Source organism: Perca fluviatilis, chromosome 20 (assembly GCF_010015445.1).
Source record: "Perca fluviatilis chromosome 20, GENO_Pfluv_1.0, whole genome shotgun sequence".
In the NCBI taxonomy this organism is placed as follows: domain Eukaryota; kingdom Metazoa; phylum Chordata; class Actinopteri; order Perciformes; family Percidae; genus Perca; species Perca fluviatilis.
The window spans coordinates 21198459-21217402 of NC_053131.1; the positions used below are offsets into that span (position 1 = coordinate 21198459).

At 41.0% G+C, this 18944-nt stretch overlaps 1 protein-coding gene across 10 annotated transcripts in view; it reads left to right on the plus strand.

Moving 5' to 3' along the window:
• The window catches only part of esrrb (estrogen-related receptor beta), a 48108-nt gene that overhangs the window by 5644 nt on the left and 23520 nt on the right, over positions 1-18944 (plus strand). For 5 of the 10 annotated variants that reach the window (XM_039785956.1, XM_039785957.1, XM_039785959.1 and 2 more), the window contains 2 exons: positions 2441-2509; positions 12269-12678. In XM_039785956.1, the coding sequence (XP_039641890.1) occupies positions 12282-12678 (397 nt within the window). In that variant the 5' untranslated portion in view covers positions 2441-2509; positions 12269-12281. Of the gene's footprint in view, positions 1-2080; positions 2181-2440; positions 2510-12268; positions 12679-18944 lie in introns of all 10 variants that reach the window. The other 5 variants (XM_039785960.1, XM_039785961.1, XM_039785962.1 and 2 more) reach the window with 2 other exon arrangements.

Sequence of the window (18944 nt, forward strand, 5' to 3'; positions counted from 1 at the left end):
ACTTCCCTCAATGATACACCTTAATACAAAATAACTCAACCAGCAGTAACAGAGTGAGTATTTCTGTAACATGTCAGGTATTATATGTTCAAGTGTATTTATATTTATCATTGTAGTATTCCCTGTAAGTATTCCCTAAATTGAAAGGCAAAACTACCATAATAAGTATTTAGTTTTTAAACAGATCTTTACACCACCCCACCATATATGTATGTTTATAATATTAATATATAACTATTCTAAAGTCTGAGAAGACATTGAGATTTTTTTTTTTATTTTCAAATGATTTTCCCTACAAATGCACTTTCCAACACACTTTGAATAATTTTCATTGCAATGAGGAGAAACATTATTAAACATGAAAACATTTTCAATTATGTTGGAAATTATTTGTTTAAAATGTTTTGAGTTTCAGGTGACTTTATGTGATTTTGTCTCCTTTCACAGGTAATCTGATAAAATTCAGAAGTGTATTTTTGTTTTTACTTTTACTCTCAAATGTTACAGTATAGTCATTCATCAAATGTAAAATAATAGGTTCCTAAATTTGTACACACAAAAATATGTTTAAGTAATGCATTGCAATTGTTTATTTTTGTTGATTTGTTTTTTTCCCCCAAACATTACAGTTACATATTGACATATTATTAGATATTTAGGGATGGTGTGCACTGATTTGGAATGTGTATATAATAAAAGAAAAACTGATTAATATTTAATATCATTCCACACAAGAACATTCCAACAGTTGAATTCCTGTGTCCCATGTTCATAATATTTGATTAATATGGATACATGTAGCATTTAAAATAGTGGTGAAAGAAGCTTTTGCTCTTTCAAAGCTTAGCTGTGAACAGGTGTTTGATGTATAAATAACTTTGGAGACTTAATGTAGATGTGTTTAGAAATTGTTTGTGGTCATATGTGGAGGTAATAATATTTTTTCTTTACTAACTACTAAGCTACAAAATCTATCACAATAACATGATAATAAATGCTGATAGAAAATGATCTTTTCCTGATTACATGTCTACCTACCAACAGTTATTTGTGGGATCTCTTAGCATTGGTCTGAGTGTGCTGTTCATTTTGCTTCAGCAGTGGCTCTCCTCTGCTAATTGTACAGCGGTATTTGCAGCCCCTCATTGTGGGCTGGATGTGGCCGTGATGCTTGGCTGAGAGGATTAGTGAGACGTATGTGCTCCATGTAATTAGCACAGCACTGTTGTGGAATTGCTGTGGTATACTCTCTATAGATTGACCCGAGGGCATCGCCACTGCCTGGGAATTAGATGGAAACAGAGTTTGGCCTTCAGAATAGAAAGACATGCTCCTCTTGTCTCTTTGCACACTGGCGATGTTTAGAAATCTGAGCGTATGCAAGTTTTCACCAAGTATTCTGATAACACAGATTTGATCAAAAGTTTAATTTCAATGATATGTATTTTTTTCAAAATGAGGTTCTTACATTGCCACTGGTTTGTAGCCCGTTACGCTCCACCTGTTATTTACTTCTGCCTGACTTATTAGAGTCTAAATGTCTTTTGGCTCATGCAGTGAGACGCACCATTTACTGTATGAGTCTGACAGGCTTATTGTTGATCTTGTATTATAGTGGCAGTTCGCGCCACTCAGAAATCAGCCAATGCTGAGGATTGTCAGTTTGAGTTCCTCTGTGCTCGCTAGAAAACACACACGGTCTGAGCGGCAGTGAATTGAGATGTGACTTCATTCTGCTTCTAAATGTTGCATCAACACCCTCGCTTTCCTTAAGCCCTGGCAGAGCCACTGCTTTAAACTAACTAGGCTTTCCAATTTCCCTTCATGAAATAAGTGCTTTTTAATGTATTTTTTAGAGAAGCAGGAAGAAGTTAGCACACAATGATGAATTAGATTTCAATTTATTTGACTTCATTCCCAGCTTGCTGCATTAGAGCCTGCAAACACCCATCTCTAACAGTCCGTCTGCTTGATTCTTATTAGGTTTCAGAAAACAAGGCGAGGGAATTGCATTAGTGTATCTTAAGTTAAAAGCTCTTTGCTCTTTGACCAAGTGTTTCATTGTTATTGGGTTAATCAGATTTTTGCTGTCTTCATGGAGATGCTATCGCAGGCTAGAGGCAGTGGTGGGTAACCAATGCAGCCGTGCACAGACACTATCCAGATGGGATCAGCTTACGGTAATTTGGTTTCAGAATACATTACCAGAAGAGGCTCCTGGCCGAGAATGGCCACCCCGCTATGAGCCAGGAGCTGGTGGCCTCTGTAGCTGCAGCGTCCAGCCCCGCTGACCAGCCAACCCACCTGTCCCACTCCCCCCCCTCCTCATCTCCCAGAGCTTTTAGGGGGTGTCGGGATATGTGCCTTTTTTAAAGAAAACCTAATGTTTTAAAATTCAGTTTGTCACCCAATTCTAAATACTTCTTCCTTGTACCAACAGGGCTTTGTTGTCCAATTCATTAGAGAGATTCCTGAGTCCACTGGCCACGCTGGAGCCCTCTCATTTCTGGTATCTAGTATCATTACTTTCACTGTAAATATGTCACTCAGCTCAGGCTGAACGGGGGGAGGGTGGAGCATGTTGTCCCTCTCCAGGCCAAATGGGGATGCAGAGTATATTGACACTCTTTGGATGTTCACTGTTCTGTAGCTTCAGATGTATTTGGGTTCATACTTGTTAGTACTTTGACTGACTTTTAAGGAGCTGCACATCAATGCACTTATTTTTTTCTACCCCACTTTTGAGTGCTCTATGGTAAATAATTAGGAAAATAAGAGGAAGAAAAGCATGCAATATCCAGATTTCTTCTGTTCTGAAATATGACCGCTTCTATTTAATATTGTGCATAATGATCTGTGTAAAATGGTCTTATTGCAAGTGAACTTTTTCTTTTCACACCAACCAACATGGCACAGAACAGAAAGTTTGCAGAAAGTATACAATTGTATTATCGATATAAATGGTACATTTTGGAATGTCGTCTATTGAGGCGCTATCGGATGTTTGGCCTTTACACCTCTCAGTGATTAGCTACCATGCCTCTTCGCTTATTTCACAACATCCACCCGCACAGAAACCACCCACCGTCACCACACGCGTCCCTCCTGATTTCTCATCCATGGTAACCTTGGACACCTCCACCGCAGTGTGAGAATCTGTTTAAAAATAACTAGGTCCATTAGTCTAGAAGGATAATGCTAGCCTACGTGGGCTCTCATGCCCTTGTGGCAGCAGAGTGCTATCACTGACACGGTGCGTCAGCACTTCTTCCTGTTGCTCCAACATTGAAGGGCTCCTCTTCATTTACACACACACACACACACACACACACACACACAAACACACACCATCTAGAGCACAGAAATTTTGAAAAATAACCGAGTCAAGAAAAGTCTTAAAGTAACACATTTGAAGAAATACTGAAAACAGTAGAGTGATATACTACAAGCACGTAACTGAAAGCACTTAAGTGAAGTTTTCTGTGTTTGCCAAGTCTGCCATGTGTCTTACGGTTTTCTAGTAGTGTGATAGATATTTACATTCCCTCTGTACCAAATGTAGTGGAGGGAAAATTCTAAGTCCACCAAGTCACACTTGGTAAGGAAATGTGATGTAAGGTTGGTAACTATATGGGTGTTTATCAGTGAAGGCTATTGGTATTGAATGGCCAGTTGTTTGAAGGTTATGTTTCAGAGCAGTAATTGAAATGCAAAATAACATTAGGATCGATGGTTAGCTTTGTTTATTTATGAAATCAATATGAAACCGTCCGTCACAGTAGCAGCTCTGATTCCCACTGACAGCTTCACCAAGTCTCCTCTGCAGCCTTGCACCCATTACTGCTTTTAGACCAAGCACGTTTTTTGTCTCATCACTCTTTGGTAAACTGTGAATAAATGTTTCAGGCTCATGTTAGAACACACAGTACGCCGTTTGAAGGAAAACTGTACAGCATGGCATCATCAACTGTTGAAAACTGTTAAATTTAAAAGACTGATGTGCACACTTATAGTAGCTATGTTATGGGTGTGTCTTATAGAGAGAGAGAGAGAGAGAGAGAGAGAGAGAGAGAGAGAGAGAGAGAGAGAGAGCTACTATCACTCATCCCTGATATGCCCAAGGGAAGTAGATGTGACCAATAACCAGCCATTAACATGGCAGTGTGCAAAAAGCCAGCCACTATAGGCCTAGTTTCTCTGTGCTGAACAGGAATTTCTATTGACGTATTTGATTCTCTTGACCCATGTCAACAAAACCCCTATTAGTTTGAAAGTGACTCAAACATTAAATTATGTTAGAAAACATTGCTGTTAAATCCTGTTTCTATAAATCAGAACTAGATGGTCTTCAAACTAAACATAATTGATACATATTTTATATAACCCTAACAAACATGTATTCTTACTTTCTACCCTCTTTTTTGAAAGATTTCCCATTATTTTACTATTTGTTTAAACTGATGTTGCTTCCATCTCAGTTTAAATCAGATTATCAGACTACAGTAGATTAGAACGATATTTGCTACAGGTTAACTTTGTCTCATGTCTCATAAAACCTCTTCACTCTAATAGAATCATTTCAAATGATACCTGACAGATTTGTTAGTTTAAAAGAGTGTGTTTGTGTTTGTGTTTGTGTGTGTTCCTGCTTGCTAGCCTGCCTTCACATTATACAAGTGTGTGCTTATGTGTGTATTTTCCCATTGGTCACAAAACACGTTCACATTAAAATGCCTCCCAATGAGTGCAATCGAATGGTCCCATTGAGTGGCTGGTTGTTGAACCTGCCACTAGGAGAGTCCCTCCCTCCCAGTACATCCGGCGACACCAGACGTGGTAAATGCTAAAATGTATGTTTAGATTGCCCCCTGAAGGAGACACATTAATTCAGGAAATATCCCCAAAGTTTAATTATTCCTGAATGGTGTGGTGGTGGACACTACCGTATAAATCAGTTAGGCCCACCCGTCTTTTTATTACCAGCACTATTTATGGGGAATGTGTGGCAGCTGGTAGAGATGAGCCTGTAAAAAGCTAAAGGCTATTGCTATGACTTTGTCTGCTGCTGTGGCAGACAGTTACAGCAATAGTGTTTTGAGCAACATCAATTCATTTTGGAATTGTTTGAATTGTGTGCTACAAACAACAATTTAAATGTGAGTTGTATTATGCATGTTATTTAATCTTACCTAGATGCCATGATTACACACTGTGAACCAACATTTACAAATCTGATTGCGTTTAAATTATCCTGTAAACCTGATAAACCTGCTAATTTTGGCCTGTACATTTGGCCTTGTATATTTGTATGTATGTGTGCATGTATGTTTATCTGATTGTATTTGTCCTTTCTTCTTATGAAGAGGACAATTTATGATGGAGGCAGGATGGGCTCTTTGTTTAAAGCAGGTAGAGTTTCCCCCTAAACAAGGGCGGCCTATCAGAAGAAGATTAATGAAGTAATTTCATGCATGGCTCTATGCCTCCGTCCTCCTGTACGCACAGTCACTGTGTCTAAACCTGTGATTTACACTGGACTGTGTTAAATAGCCTTAACCCTTTATAATAATATTTCTTTCGTGACACACACACACACACACACACATACTGCAAAACACATGCAACACAATCAGGAATATCCTTCACCTCTGTTAAAATTAATCAGTCTCTTGGATTAGATCTTTTGCTCAAGTTTCCATCATTCATATTTTATAATCCCCTCTCTTTATTTTACATAAGGAACCCTACTGAGAGTACGTGAGAGGTGTGCTGTGGTTGTTATCTGCTGGCTTTTCACATAATTTATGGCAGTTAAACAAAACCTAGCCTTAAAAGGCTTTTGTAGCATAAAACTGAATTTTTATGACTTATTCCTACAGTATTAGTCGGGACAGGCCAGTTATTTGGGAGCATATTACCAATTTTAAAAGGCATTTTGGTTGTATTGAATTTTTTAATCTTTTCCTCTGATTTGATCCATTATTATACACAGAAATTCAAGGAAAATCCCACTAGTTATGACTGGCTGAGGTAACTCATGATATACTGTCATGGTATGTTGATAAATGGAGGATGGCATCATGATGCAGGAGATTCTGTGATAAAACAGTATCTTGCAAACATTAATTTATGATACATCACAACCTCTAACTAAAGTGGAAAGCACACTGGTCCACTAAAATGTCAAGAGAGTTTTTTAAAAGGCAGAAATCCAACATATAGATAGATAGCCTTTATTATTAGACTCATGGTCCATTTAGAAAAAAAACACAATTAAAAAGGAAAGATACAAAAGAACAGACACAAATTAAAAAAGACAGCTATACCAGTAATCCCATAAGAGTGACTGGTATCGCATAGCACTGAACTATAACTATAGAGTGTATTTATTTGGATTTATTAGTATTATAGCCAAATAAGAGAAAACAAAGTGTTCCATTGTTAAGATGTTAAGAGCTGAATTGCCAGAAAGAGAATATCCAACTATGTCTCAGGATTGCAAGAGAGTGTATGGTGATATTTGTGTCAGTGTATCAGTAACGTATCACACAACAGCAGGTTGTGTCTGATGTCATTACCCACAAACCAGCTTTGGAGGAGTCTTTTAATATAAAAACCTTTTTAATATAAAAACCTTGATAATTATAGAAACTGTTTTTAAGGATGTTTTTTTTTTTGCCAGTAGTGGACTATAATTACTTTTTCTAGTTATCAAGAGCCATTGTAAATTTATGTTGTTAAATTATACCATGGCCATGCCACATAATGGATGTAATGGAAACTAATCTTTTCTAATGAAAAGGCTGAATTAGAAATTTGATCCCAAATGTACTGCGCGGCAGACTAGACTTATCACTGAACTTCTTTTTTACATACAGTATGATGAGCTGTCCAATTCTGCAGGGAGCTTCCCCACTGGGTCTACATAGAAGACTGTTAACTCTTTGCTCTCCACAGTGAAAGTTTAGACACCCGTCAACTCTCTCACATCCCCCCACTGACAGTAGCTCTGTCATTAGCCATTTGCGTCCCTCAACATCCTGAACTCAGCCCAGTGCGGACCAGACAGTTTACATCAGACAAACAGCAGCGCCTGTATCACAAGAAGCCCTCTCTTTCCTGCCAGCAGCATCTCTAGAACAGGAAGGAGCAAGAGGGGGGATCAATAGATGTGATCTGCTTCTTGGCCAGCGCTATCTTGTGATGCCGCTGGAGCATGAGGCTCATGTTGTCGTAGTGGAGTGAGCTCATAGCTTTATAAAGACTACAGTGACATCGCTGTGGAGCAGCTAAATATAATCCTCTGCTGGAGACTGAAAAACTTAATTGCCCAGGCCTCAGAGCAGCATGGTCCCCCCAGTGGTAACCCTGCACGAGCCCCCAGCCTACGGACTATTGATCCGGGGCTCGCTCTCCATTGGTGGCATAAACAGCGCTCTCTCTATCTCTTCTCTCTCCTCCCCTCATGTATCACTTACTTTCTCTTTCCCTGTTTTTCTGTCTCCTCAACTTCCCTTTTGTTTGCCTCCATAGATCTGCACATCATAAATCTCTGTCAGCTTCTCCTGAGTGTCTGGCATATCCGTTAATAAAGAGGCCCCTCCCCTCCTTTCAGGTCCACCCTCTCCCCTCCGCTCCCTCCTCTCTCTGCAAGAGCAGGACTAATGAATGAGAAACTCCAAAATTAGGGGCCTCTCCCTCATAGATTAGAATGGGTCCCTATGGAGTGCACGGCTTGCCTCCAACCAAACCACAGCCGTCAACCCCATATCCTCACCCCCTTCCCTGCCATATTTCCATCTTTCATATTCTGTCTGAAACACAAACACACACTTAGACCTATGAGCGCATACGTAACGGTACAGATACACATGCTGCCCCAAGAGTCTTTTTTGCCCCTTATTCCCCTGATGGTCATTAACCTGGAACCAGTTAGACAGAGAGGCATCCTCCATATTTTAAGTGTGTTTTGGAATCTCCATTCCTTTCCTTTCTCCCAAGGGCCACCCCAAGCCCTACCTGAGCCCCAGTCCTTTTTCATTTCCATTTCCCCCTGCGAGAACACGCACCGAGCAGCCCTGGTGGCATACACACTACTGCATGTATTTCTGTGACTTTAGTCGGGTTGTGTAGACATTTCAGCGTGGTGTCCGCTCTCCCAAAAATAAATCCCTGGCTGTGTGTTGGAGCGGTAAAAGGTGGCAGTGGCCCCTGGAGGAGAGGTCGGCGTGGCAGCTGCCAGTGGGTTCTTGCTGTGGCGGGAAGGCTGAGCCAGGCTGAGAGGAGGTCTGTCAGGAGCTAATTGAGTTCGTCCTACCAGCGCTGACTCTGGGGCCAGTGGCTTATCAGGCCACATCGCCTGGGGCCCTCCAGACAGATCTGCCCCTAACGGGGCATCTGATATCACCATCACCCTGCCTGCAGATGTCAACCCCCACCTCCACCACCCACCCCTTCCCTTCCACTTACCCAGTCTGATCAGGTAGCAAGGATGTGACACTCCGGGATAAGGTTAGCACACGTTATAAAATGGTGTTTTTGGCATCTGGTGGCCTTGAGAGTAAAAAAGGACATCAGGAATATACTAACTGTTTGAGTTGCGCCTCTAGCACAGGTTTGCACTGTGTGCTTGTGATTTACACATGAAACAGGGAGAGAGCTGTAGTCACCCAGAGAACAGTGGAGGATGTCAGTATCCTCCTGAAGTGAGCAGAAAGCTCTCAGCAGGAATACTTACAAATTGGCTCAATTAGATCCTGAATGTTCTGCGTTCTTACGACAGTGTCATCCAACGTTCAGAGTTTCGCTTGCAGGCAAGGGAAGTGTTGAGACGTGAGAGAATGAGTGCTCCTCGGTTCTTCTCTCGGAAGTCGAGGAACAGAGAGTGTGAGACGAGCTGCCAGATCATTAGGCCAGCTAATCCTGGTCACAGCAGCACCAGTGGAATGATATTAGGGATATGAAATGCTGTTAGGAGGGCCAGGTGGAATCAGATTAAAACCAAACTGCGCAGTGTGCGTTTGCAGGCCCATAACCCACTACTCAGCATGAATTTTGATCAGTACAAAGGGAACAAAAGGAGGAGGAATGGAGAGAGAAAAAGAGAGAGGGAGAGATACTATATCTTAGACAAGCACTGCTCCTTTGGCCAGCCAGGCAGCAGAATTTGAAATGCTCTTACCTTGAGGAAGGAAGTAAGACAGAACTATAGATTTTACAGCATCAAGTCTCAGTTAGTTCAGCAGACCCTTTCCTGTCTGCTCTGTCTGTGTAGCACACAATCTAATTAGCACCTGCCCCACATATTGAATTATTTATTACAACTATTGCTGCTGTCAAACTATTTAATGCTCATAATTCATTTTCTCACACAATGGTATTTATAGATTTAAATTGGACCTGTCCCATTAGAGATTACGAATATTTATAGAAATATTTTAGACTATTTGATTAATACGCCAGGTTCAAGTGGTTAGTATTCCCTCAGTACCATTAATCAATATATGCTGGCTTGTTAAAAACATAAGCATAGCAGTGGAATAATGTGTCATAGCAGAATGAGTTAAAGTGATTCTAGCCAGCACATTTATTATAAATGACCACATTGAGCTGGAAGGGAAACAGTTAAGACACTTATGCAATTATGCTAAGTGTCACCCTGAAGATGGCCTTTGAACCGGGGTTAAGCTTACTCTGAATTTGTGAAATAAAAGCCAAATGGAGCCATCTTGTGCTCATGTGTTTTAATATATAGCCTTTAATAAGCCAAGTGCAGGTGCCCTATCGCACAGGTGCACATATCCATCTGAAACAGAGAACATAAAGCAGATGAACACAGAGCCGTGCATTAATTTATGGGTATGCAATCTGCATTCATTATCAAGAGCGACAAGTTCTATTTTAGAAAGGCATGAAATGGATTCACTTTTTAAATTTCTGTGTGCAAGGACATTTAAGAGTACAAGTGGATCATTTTTAAAACTGCAAATGATGATGATGAACCTCCCCCAATGCCACCAGTAGTATTAAATGTATTTTTTGCATTGTTTAAATTAAGAGTAGCTGAAAGAAAAACTGTACTTTGGGAGAGCTTGTTCTCTAGCACAATGGTAGTTGTGTATCAGTTTTATGTAGTGAAGGCTTTAAATTGCAAGAAGAATTCCAGGAGTGCTCAGGCAAAGGGGTTATTCCACAAGGTCAACAGTTTTAACAGGGGGCATTTTTTATTATTTATTTTAGCAGTTAACCTTTTTGTGAATTTCCAGAAGTGGTAGGCACCTGGAGCGCCGATGAATATACATGACAGCAGGGAGGGAAACCTGGGAATGAGATTTAATTTGACACGCTGACCCCCATCTCCACGGGCCCAGAAAGCCAGGGTGAGAAAATAAGGTTGACCCACTGACCCCTGGGCCTGAACCCCTCCGTCACCCACCCTCACAATTAAATCAGCCTCGGAGAGCAAGAGGCAGTCCGGCCGACCGATAGGGGACATAGTGGAGGCCTCTCCTTTCCTGTTTCCTCTGAAGCACTCTGAGACAGACAGCTATCGTCCAATCAGGCAGATAGAGCCAAGTAGGAAACATCCTCCTCTCAGGGTGCTCATGGTAAACTGACATGTCAAATATGTAAACATTACCATTAGTTGGCAATATGCTAATGGAACTGATTTGCTAAGGCACAACTTCAGGCTGTCTAGCTGCCACTCACTAGGAGACCCTGTGTCTGAATTTGCATAAGCCATGCAAGGCTCAATTTTGTTAATGCAGGCAAGTGCAGGTGACCCTTCACCCCTTCCGTGGCACCTAATGCAAAGGGGTGTGTATGTATGTAAGTGTGTGACCTCGCCTTGACCCTAAGAGGTCACTATGTCTACACGGCATCCCCAATACATTGAGTTATCATCTCCTCTACCAGACAACCCCTTCATTTTACTCCATTTGCGGATGGAGAAATGAGTTGAACATGTCCAGGCTAAGTTTTTTCCCCCCATTGTTCTCCCAGTGCAATTTCAAGTTAAAAGGTTATAGAGCGAGTCTGAAATAGATTTATATGGGCAAGGAAGGCTTCAGAGTGCATTTTGTGGCCACAGCGAAAAGGCTGCACTTTAGTCTGCACACGTTACAGCATCATATTGCATGTACTCCAAAATACAGTTATTAGGCAGACAGTGAAAAAGTCAATATCTTGCCATCATGTTTCTTTTTGGTTGACTGCTGACTCAAGGAGACAAGCCAAGGTCCACTCTGCTCTCTAAACTATGGAAATGCCCCAGACTTGATGTGCTGCGCTGTGCTGTGCTGTGTGTGTGTGTGTGTGTGTGTGTGTGTGTGTGTGTGTGTGTGTGTGTGTGTGTGTGTGTGTGTGTGTGCGCGCACTTGCGTGTTAAGTTATTTGAGTGCACTCTCTTTCCCTCTTTCTATCCCTGCCTGTCTCTAACTTTCCTTTCTTTCTGTCTGTGTGTTTGTATTGTTTGTGCATGTGTGCATTTGTGTATGGACATGGGTGTTGTAGTTGTTTGTAGTACATTGAAGTGCTTCTTCAGCTGCCATGGGCGTATGGCTAATGAAGAGAATAGTTACATATTGGTTAAGAGAACAGAACATTGGAAAGACTTAAAAATCTGACACATGCACTAGTAGGGGAATTACTGGAATTGTTGGGTCTTTGTAAATTATAGAGTGTGGTCTAGACCTACTCTATCCGTAAAGTGTCTTGAGATAACTATTGTTATGATTTGATACTATAAATAAAATTGAATTGAAATTGAATTGAATTGAATAGTAGATGGTAGATACATTTAAATGTGATTTGGCTAAAGATTATGACTGTTTGACCACATGAAATCTACATAATGTGTCATCTCCCATCTTTTCTGCCTCCTGTTCTAGACATTGCACGTTTAAATACATATCTTTTTTTACTGTAAAGCATTAGAAAAAGATTTAAACATGACAATCGTTTGGAATTTATCTATTCAGAAGAGCATTGGAACTGTGAAGTAGAATATAAGTATGATTCATTAACTCTAGAAATTTTAACATAATGTCTAGTTAAATGAAAAGAGCATTTTTGTTGTAATTGCCACAGAATCATATTATATATTTCGTAATTAATGTAAATCAAGTATTTAGTTTAGGCATTTATTTCACTCCACTGGTTGATGAAATTCATTTCTACTCTCCGAAGACCTCTGCTAATCATTTTCCTCTTCTCCTCCTCCCTTTCCCATCAACCCTCCCCCTCGCCCTCTCACCCCGCCTCTTAGGCTGCTGAATAGAATGGCCGCTGATGACCGGCACCTACCCTCCAGTTGTGGGTCTTACATCAAGACGGAGCCATCCAGTCCTTCCTCGGTCATCGACACGGTCAGCCACCACAGCCCCAGCGGCAACTCAGACGCCAGCGGTGGCTATGTCAGCACCATGAACAGCCACTCCAACGGTCTGGACTCTCCACCTATGTTCACCCCCAGCGGGCTCGGGGCCGGCACCTGCCGCAAGCGTTATGATGATTGCTCCAGCACCATCATGGAGGACTCGTCCATAAAGTGCGAATACATGTTGAACTCCCTCCCCAAGAGGCTGTGCCTGGTCTGTGGAGATATAGCCTCGGGGTATCACTATGGAGTGGCCTCATGTGAGGCCTGCAAAGCCTTTTTTAAAAGGACAATACAAGGTATTTTTCTCCTGTCACCTCCCCCCTAACAAACACTCAGTACAAGTTATTACATCCCATGTCACTGCATCACCAGACAGGAAAACACCCACCATACACGACACTTTTTGCCTCACAACAACATTGAAACATACTCAGTCCAGGCTATTCAATATGTAAAAAATAATCAGTGGAGTGTGAAAGATGTTTTATCTACCTCCTGAGACCAGCCACCTCCATAAACATCTGTTTTTGATTCCATTAGACTGTACAATACCTACACTACTATAGGATAACATTACAAAATCTGTAAGCTTATTTACTGATTATCAAATAACTGCATTTAAAAAACATTGTACTGGCTTTTAAAAAAACAGAAACCAGAATAATTCTTTTACATGGGACAGAAGTGTGGGTATGATTACATCATCTGTCATGGTTGGTGGTGTATGGTGGACATGACATCATCACTCAGTGGTCAGATTTGTTGTAGTGTTGAGGCTGTTTGCCCAGATGCCTTGGGGGGGGGGCCTTCAGAGAACGGGCTTTATTATTCCTGTCGTGTGTGTGTGTGTGTGTGTGTGTGTGTGTGTGCGCACGCCTGGGGACTAGGGTGCGATTGGCTATCTGCAGGGCATGATGTATCACAGCTTCTCATTAGACAGACAATGAAAGGCCCCCCACTGTGAAACTGTGCGCTCTGCTCCAGATTAATCAGGAAGATGGAGATATTGTTGAGCCTGGAAAAAAAGGAATCTGCACAACAGGCACAGCTGCCCAGGTCTAAGCTCTACCGGCTTAGTAGTGCAATAAAAACAGTGGAAAAACTAGATAAAATAAGTAAAATGAGCCAAGGAATTGGATTGTGTTCAAATGAAATGATTAAGAGTGGAAATCTTTAATATTTAAACTAAATGAGTCTTACATGTTTTATCCATTGCTTTCAGTAAATATTCATCAACAAATCATTGTTGATGAAAACAAAATCATTATACTGTATATAGATCAGGCTGTCTGTCTGCTTGTTAGGTGTTGATTTTGGACCTTACAGCCCTATCAGCTTTAGACAGTCTATGTACCTTTTGCAGGCAAACAAAAGCATTAGGCCAAATCCTCCTGTTTACCCATGCTGCCATCAGCAATCCTGTCTATTGACAAAAGATGAACATTTTTTCTCAAGTAACACAACTGGGCCTTTGTCCCCTCACTAAAAGTACACTGACGGCAACACAATGGAACAGAAAAAAGGCATCGTGGAAGAAAGAGACGTCTTAAGTGGAGCAATGGCCCAAACAATTAAGAGCAAGGTACATGGAAAAAAATTGAAAGCTCCTCTTTTTTCCCCCCTCACTTTGCATTGTCGATTTGAAATCCCTCTCTTTCTCTGCTTGGAGGGCTGCCTGTAATGGAGCTAATCTGCCGTCGTTTGTCCGAGCCACAGGAGTTTTGTCAATAACAATCAGCGTTTGGAAAGTGTAATTAAGGCCGAGGCTTTTCATTAGGAAGAAGGGAGGAGGCCGTCTCCAGGGACGGGCATGCCAATTAGAAACTCAGGCACGCGTCGCCGGGTAATTTCAGGGAAAGGAGGGGGGAAAAAAACCCAGGACTTCTTTAGATTGGAGAGGGACCCTGCTGCTCTTTCAGAGGAGAGGAGGAGAGGCTTAATGGCATAATAATCAGACAGGGGTCCCAGGCAGAGAAGGCAGGAGGACGCAGGGACTTTTTGGGGGAGGTGAAAGCCATCCGAAATGATAAAAGAAACACATGCAGAATTGCTGGAGGAAAATGGAGGCAGTAAATAGCGGGATGTAGAGCCCTTGAAAGAATGAGAGGGTGCCGTTGATGAGAACTGATTAATTAAAGGAATAACGAGGCAGTCAAGGGTGGAGTGTGAGACGGCCCTCTCTAATGAGAGGAAAACAAAGGAACTGTCTTTTCCAGCCCTTTATCACATTGTTCTATAGCACTTAGGGCAAACAACATGCTAAGTTGATGTTCACCATGTACGTGACAGTTTCTTTATTCCCTTGTGCTCACCTTGTATAACTGTGTATTATCTCGTAATACAGAAGCTAATTCTTGATAGGAAATTTGTAGTTGTTTTTTAAAGATATATATAATCTTTTAATTTAGTTGTATTTCAAATATTCTGACGTTTTGTACACATTTAGGCATTTATTCACTCAGTAACTTACTATCTTTGTTCTACTTCCCGCTCCAACCTCCACTTCTTCAGCTGATGCCCTTACCTTTTCAACAAAAGCGGATGGAAAATCCATCTTCTGTCACCTACTTATCCAGTGAAAAGCCCCTTGAACTCTTATGTGGAGATAGTTACATTAGTCAAGGCCAGGCCCAAATTAATGTCAACCTGGATCTCCATCCATCCCAGAAATACCCCTGTTCTCATTGCTCCCTAATCATCCTGCCATTCCTGCACCTCACGTGCCCCACCAATCAAAAACATAAATCTCTTATTGAACCGTGTTTTCTTCCCATTTTGAACCCAAGTGTAAAATTGCTTGAAAACCAACTGAACTCGGTGGCCCCCTTTTATATGAAGTAATAGACCTTGACAGTAAGCCTGTAAAAGTCAGTTTAGATTTTGATGAGAAATACCTGCCATTTTACTGTAATTTACTTACAAGACCTGACTTTCCCCTCTGTGCCCTGGCATGGGTCCTGAAAAGCCATAAAATAGATTGAGACAGATACTTATCAAGAGAAGAAGGAGGGAAATCTTTTTCTTCTACCTTCACTCTGTAATGTTATTGGTAACCATACCATAACCTCTCTAAAGACAGATAAACCCGAGCATGGCCTTTGGGTTAAAGGGGTTCCTGCCAGTATGCTTCATTTCTGGAAGTGAAACTAGCCATACTATTACTCTACAAGATAGGATTTCCAGACATCATTTCTGAATGACAAGGTTATTGTAAAACATTCAATAGGTGCGCAGCTTTTAAGTCAGTGTTTTAGTCTACTGTAACTACAAATTCTCAATTAAATCAGTACATATGTGACACTTTGTTTAACTACTGTTCAGAAGACTGTAATGCTACATTAGATAGAAAAGTCACAGAGTCAGTTAAATTTAGTCATATATTTTCTGTCTATATTTTAAGTCTGTTAAATCCAGTATATTTCAGTTTATTTTACATCCGTCAGTTTAGTTATATTCAGGTAGAAATAGTTTATTCAGGGGTGAAAATTTTGGTAACTGAAACAACTAGACTGCTACAAACAATGTCATTCATTCACACAAAGACAAGAAAGACACAGTAGATAGAAAAATAATGCTACATCTTACAGTAGTAATGCCTATTCTGTTCAAAGTAAAAAGTTAAATGCATGGACATAAATATCTATTATTCTGATTTTATTTAACAGTTACATTCAAGACCCTAATTAAGCACATACATGACATGCATATGTTGCATATAGTGTAAATTAAGTGTTTGACATAATGATGACTTAACTAAATTGAAATCACCACTGCTGTTACAAATGTTACTGATAAAGAGAGACATTTAACAGCATCAAACATTATAATTCCTTCAATGTGGTATAGATGGTGCAAGTTCCAAGCTATGGTTCATGGATTGTGCCTTTTAATATTAACATTTATTGTATATTTTTCTTTTATCACTTTAAATGTATGTAAGTAAAAACAATAAGCCAAGAGAGGTCGGGGCATATTGTCATGTAGCTCAGCTAAAAGATGTTTGGCATGTTTTGAAGTGGGACTTACTGTTTGCATACTGATACTGAAACCTCTCCTAAATATAAACCAAATGTAGAGATGAAAAATTAGTTAATCCACCCCTCTCTCTGCATTGAGCTATGAGAAGCCCCCTCTGACAGAACATCCGACGCACAGAGGACTTGACAGGACAGGTGGACGCAGAAGCACAGCAGTGTGTGAGCGTATGTTTGTTTTTGTTTCTGGAGTGTGGGCTAACTCTCCCAGTTAGCCACCAGGTGTGGTTTGTGCACGTGTCCCCATCATCCCTGAGACAGGGAAAGGAGGGGAGGAGGAAAGAAAAATCCCCCCATAAACAAAGTGTCCTCAGGGGACACACAGGGTCAACTGTGCCGGGTTGGGCCGCACAAGCAAACCTGCAACATAGCATGCATATAATAAAGTGATAAGGAAAGATTTTTCAAATTTGCAATCAAAATCCATGTTTCTTTTATGTATTTAGTATTTTATGTCCCAGCAAATTGCTGATTGGTTAGTGCATAATGGGAACACAAACCAAAAAGACCTCCAAGAATTGATTCCAGCACAGGGTGGCACTGATTGCCTCCTCCCAGCATATGGGAAATGGATAGGATTATTATGGTCTGGTTCTGCTATGACAACAGAGAAAACAGACAGAGGAAAGACAATCAGAGCTCATCAGCCGCCTTCCCTCACACCTTTATTTACCCCAATCCCAAAGAGATGAGGAGAATTAGCATAATGATTTCTAACCCAGATATAAGGAGGAATTTCTAATTATTTATAACATCTTGGGACCCTCCACTTGATCTGTCCAATAATGTTAACATAATTGCATAAGTTGTCAAAGGATGTTGGAGGGCTAGTGGAGGAACGCCAGTGGAATATTACACAGCTTTCTGTTTCTCTGTACAGAAAATATGGAGTGAGGGTCAGAGCTGTACGTGGAGCAGCTACAGGATGTCGACATGCAATCCTGATGTGTTTATGTGTGTGGATTTCTGTTTGTCAGTGAACACACTGTAAAATGTAAAAATGCTTTATCTGTTTAAGGGGTCTCCGTACAATATGTGTGTGTATATAGTAGTTTCAACAGAAAGCATATTTGCTGACATTGTTTACTTGTTTACATGTATTTTAGTGGATGAGGAAATAATATTGAGGTAATCATAATGATTAAATTGGATTTTTACATTACTCAACTATTTATTTCACTATACTGGCAAAGACATAAACCCTAGGTTAAAATAAAAGTTTAAAATCCCAATGTCAAAAGCTTAAAAGCTGAAAGCCCTTTCAAAATGAAGATAATTCAAATGCCGAGGCTGAAGCAACCATTATATTGAAACCCTTTATTGAAAACCCCTGAATACAGTAAAATGTAGGGAATCAGAGAGAAAGCGGAGGCATTGCCTCACATATCCTGCCCTTTCTATTGCTAATGCTAGAGTAGAGCAGAACCGGCTCTTTTATTGTGTAGCAATGAAACTCTTTTTCATTGCTCCATCCTGGAATCAGATGCTGCAGATGAATAATGCATAAGGCCTCTTGCCTGTACACTATGTAAATAGTCAACAATGGCAACAGTGGTAACAACAGGTTTGGGTCTGCTGGAGTATTATGTAAAGTGGTCAGGGGCAGCATGCCTGGCTCTCTAGCCTGCTATTGAGGTGGTGGCAGGCCCCTCTGAGCGCAGGGGGACATGGCCTGCACCCGGGGCCCGGAGGGGACATGCACAGAATTAATGAGGCCAATTTAGTGTTGGACTTGGGTGGCGTCTACTGATGGGTCCTGAAGGACTATTGTAGCTTTACCTCCACTCCCACCCCCACCCTTTACGTCTCACCTCAGCTTTTCCTCCTGCCGTTAACCTCAGTGCTGGAGAGTTCTGTACTCACTGGAGAACACCTGAGTCTCCTCCACACTCAGGGCTCCAGACTGCGACCAAAATTTGAGAGTGTGCGACTGAATTTTACATCCAATCGCACATGTGCGACTAGTAAATTTGTCCCCTTTTTTACACGTTAAACGTCAAAATTTCGGTACCTGAGAGCGCGTAAGCTTAAGCTTATCTGTCCTCTCTGAAAACTGACAGAGAGCGGAGCTCTGAAACAAACACACACATTCGCACACACACGCATAGCTGCGGACGGTGCAAACTACATCGGCTCTGCAGTTTTGTTGAAGTCACAGTGAGTCAAGGAAATGCCGATAAAGTGGTTTCAAGTGTGGTTACAGTTTTTCAAAACTTCACGCAGACAGCGTTTGCTGCGATATGATATTAATGGAGAGCCGAAAGCGGTCATGGTGCTGTTGACATTACACTTCCTAAGCAGGCACAACGGTGGTTTCTGTGCCCTGAGGACTGACTGACAGGCTGAGGTTGTAAGGCAAGGCAACTTTATTTCTACAGCACCTTTCAGCAACAAGGCAATTCAAAGTGCTTTACATGAAACATTAAAGAGCAATTAAAAACGGTCATGAAAATAAAACAGGCTAAAAAAGAATATACAAATACAAGAATAAAAGTTACAGTGAGTAAGAAATTAATAATTATTCAATT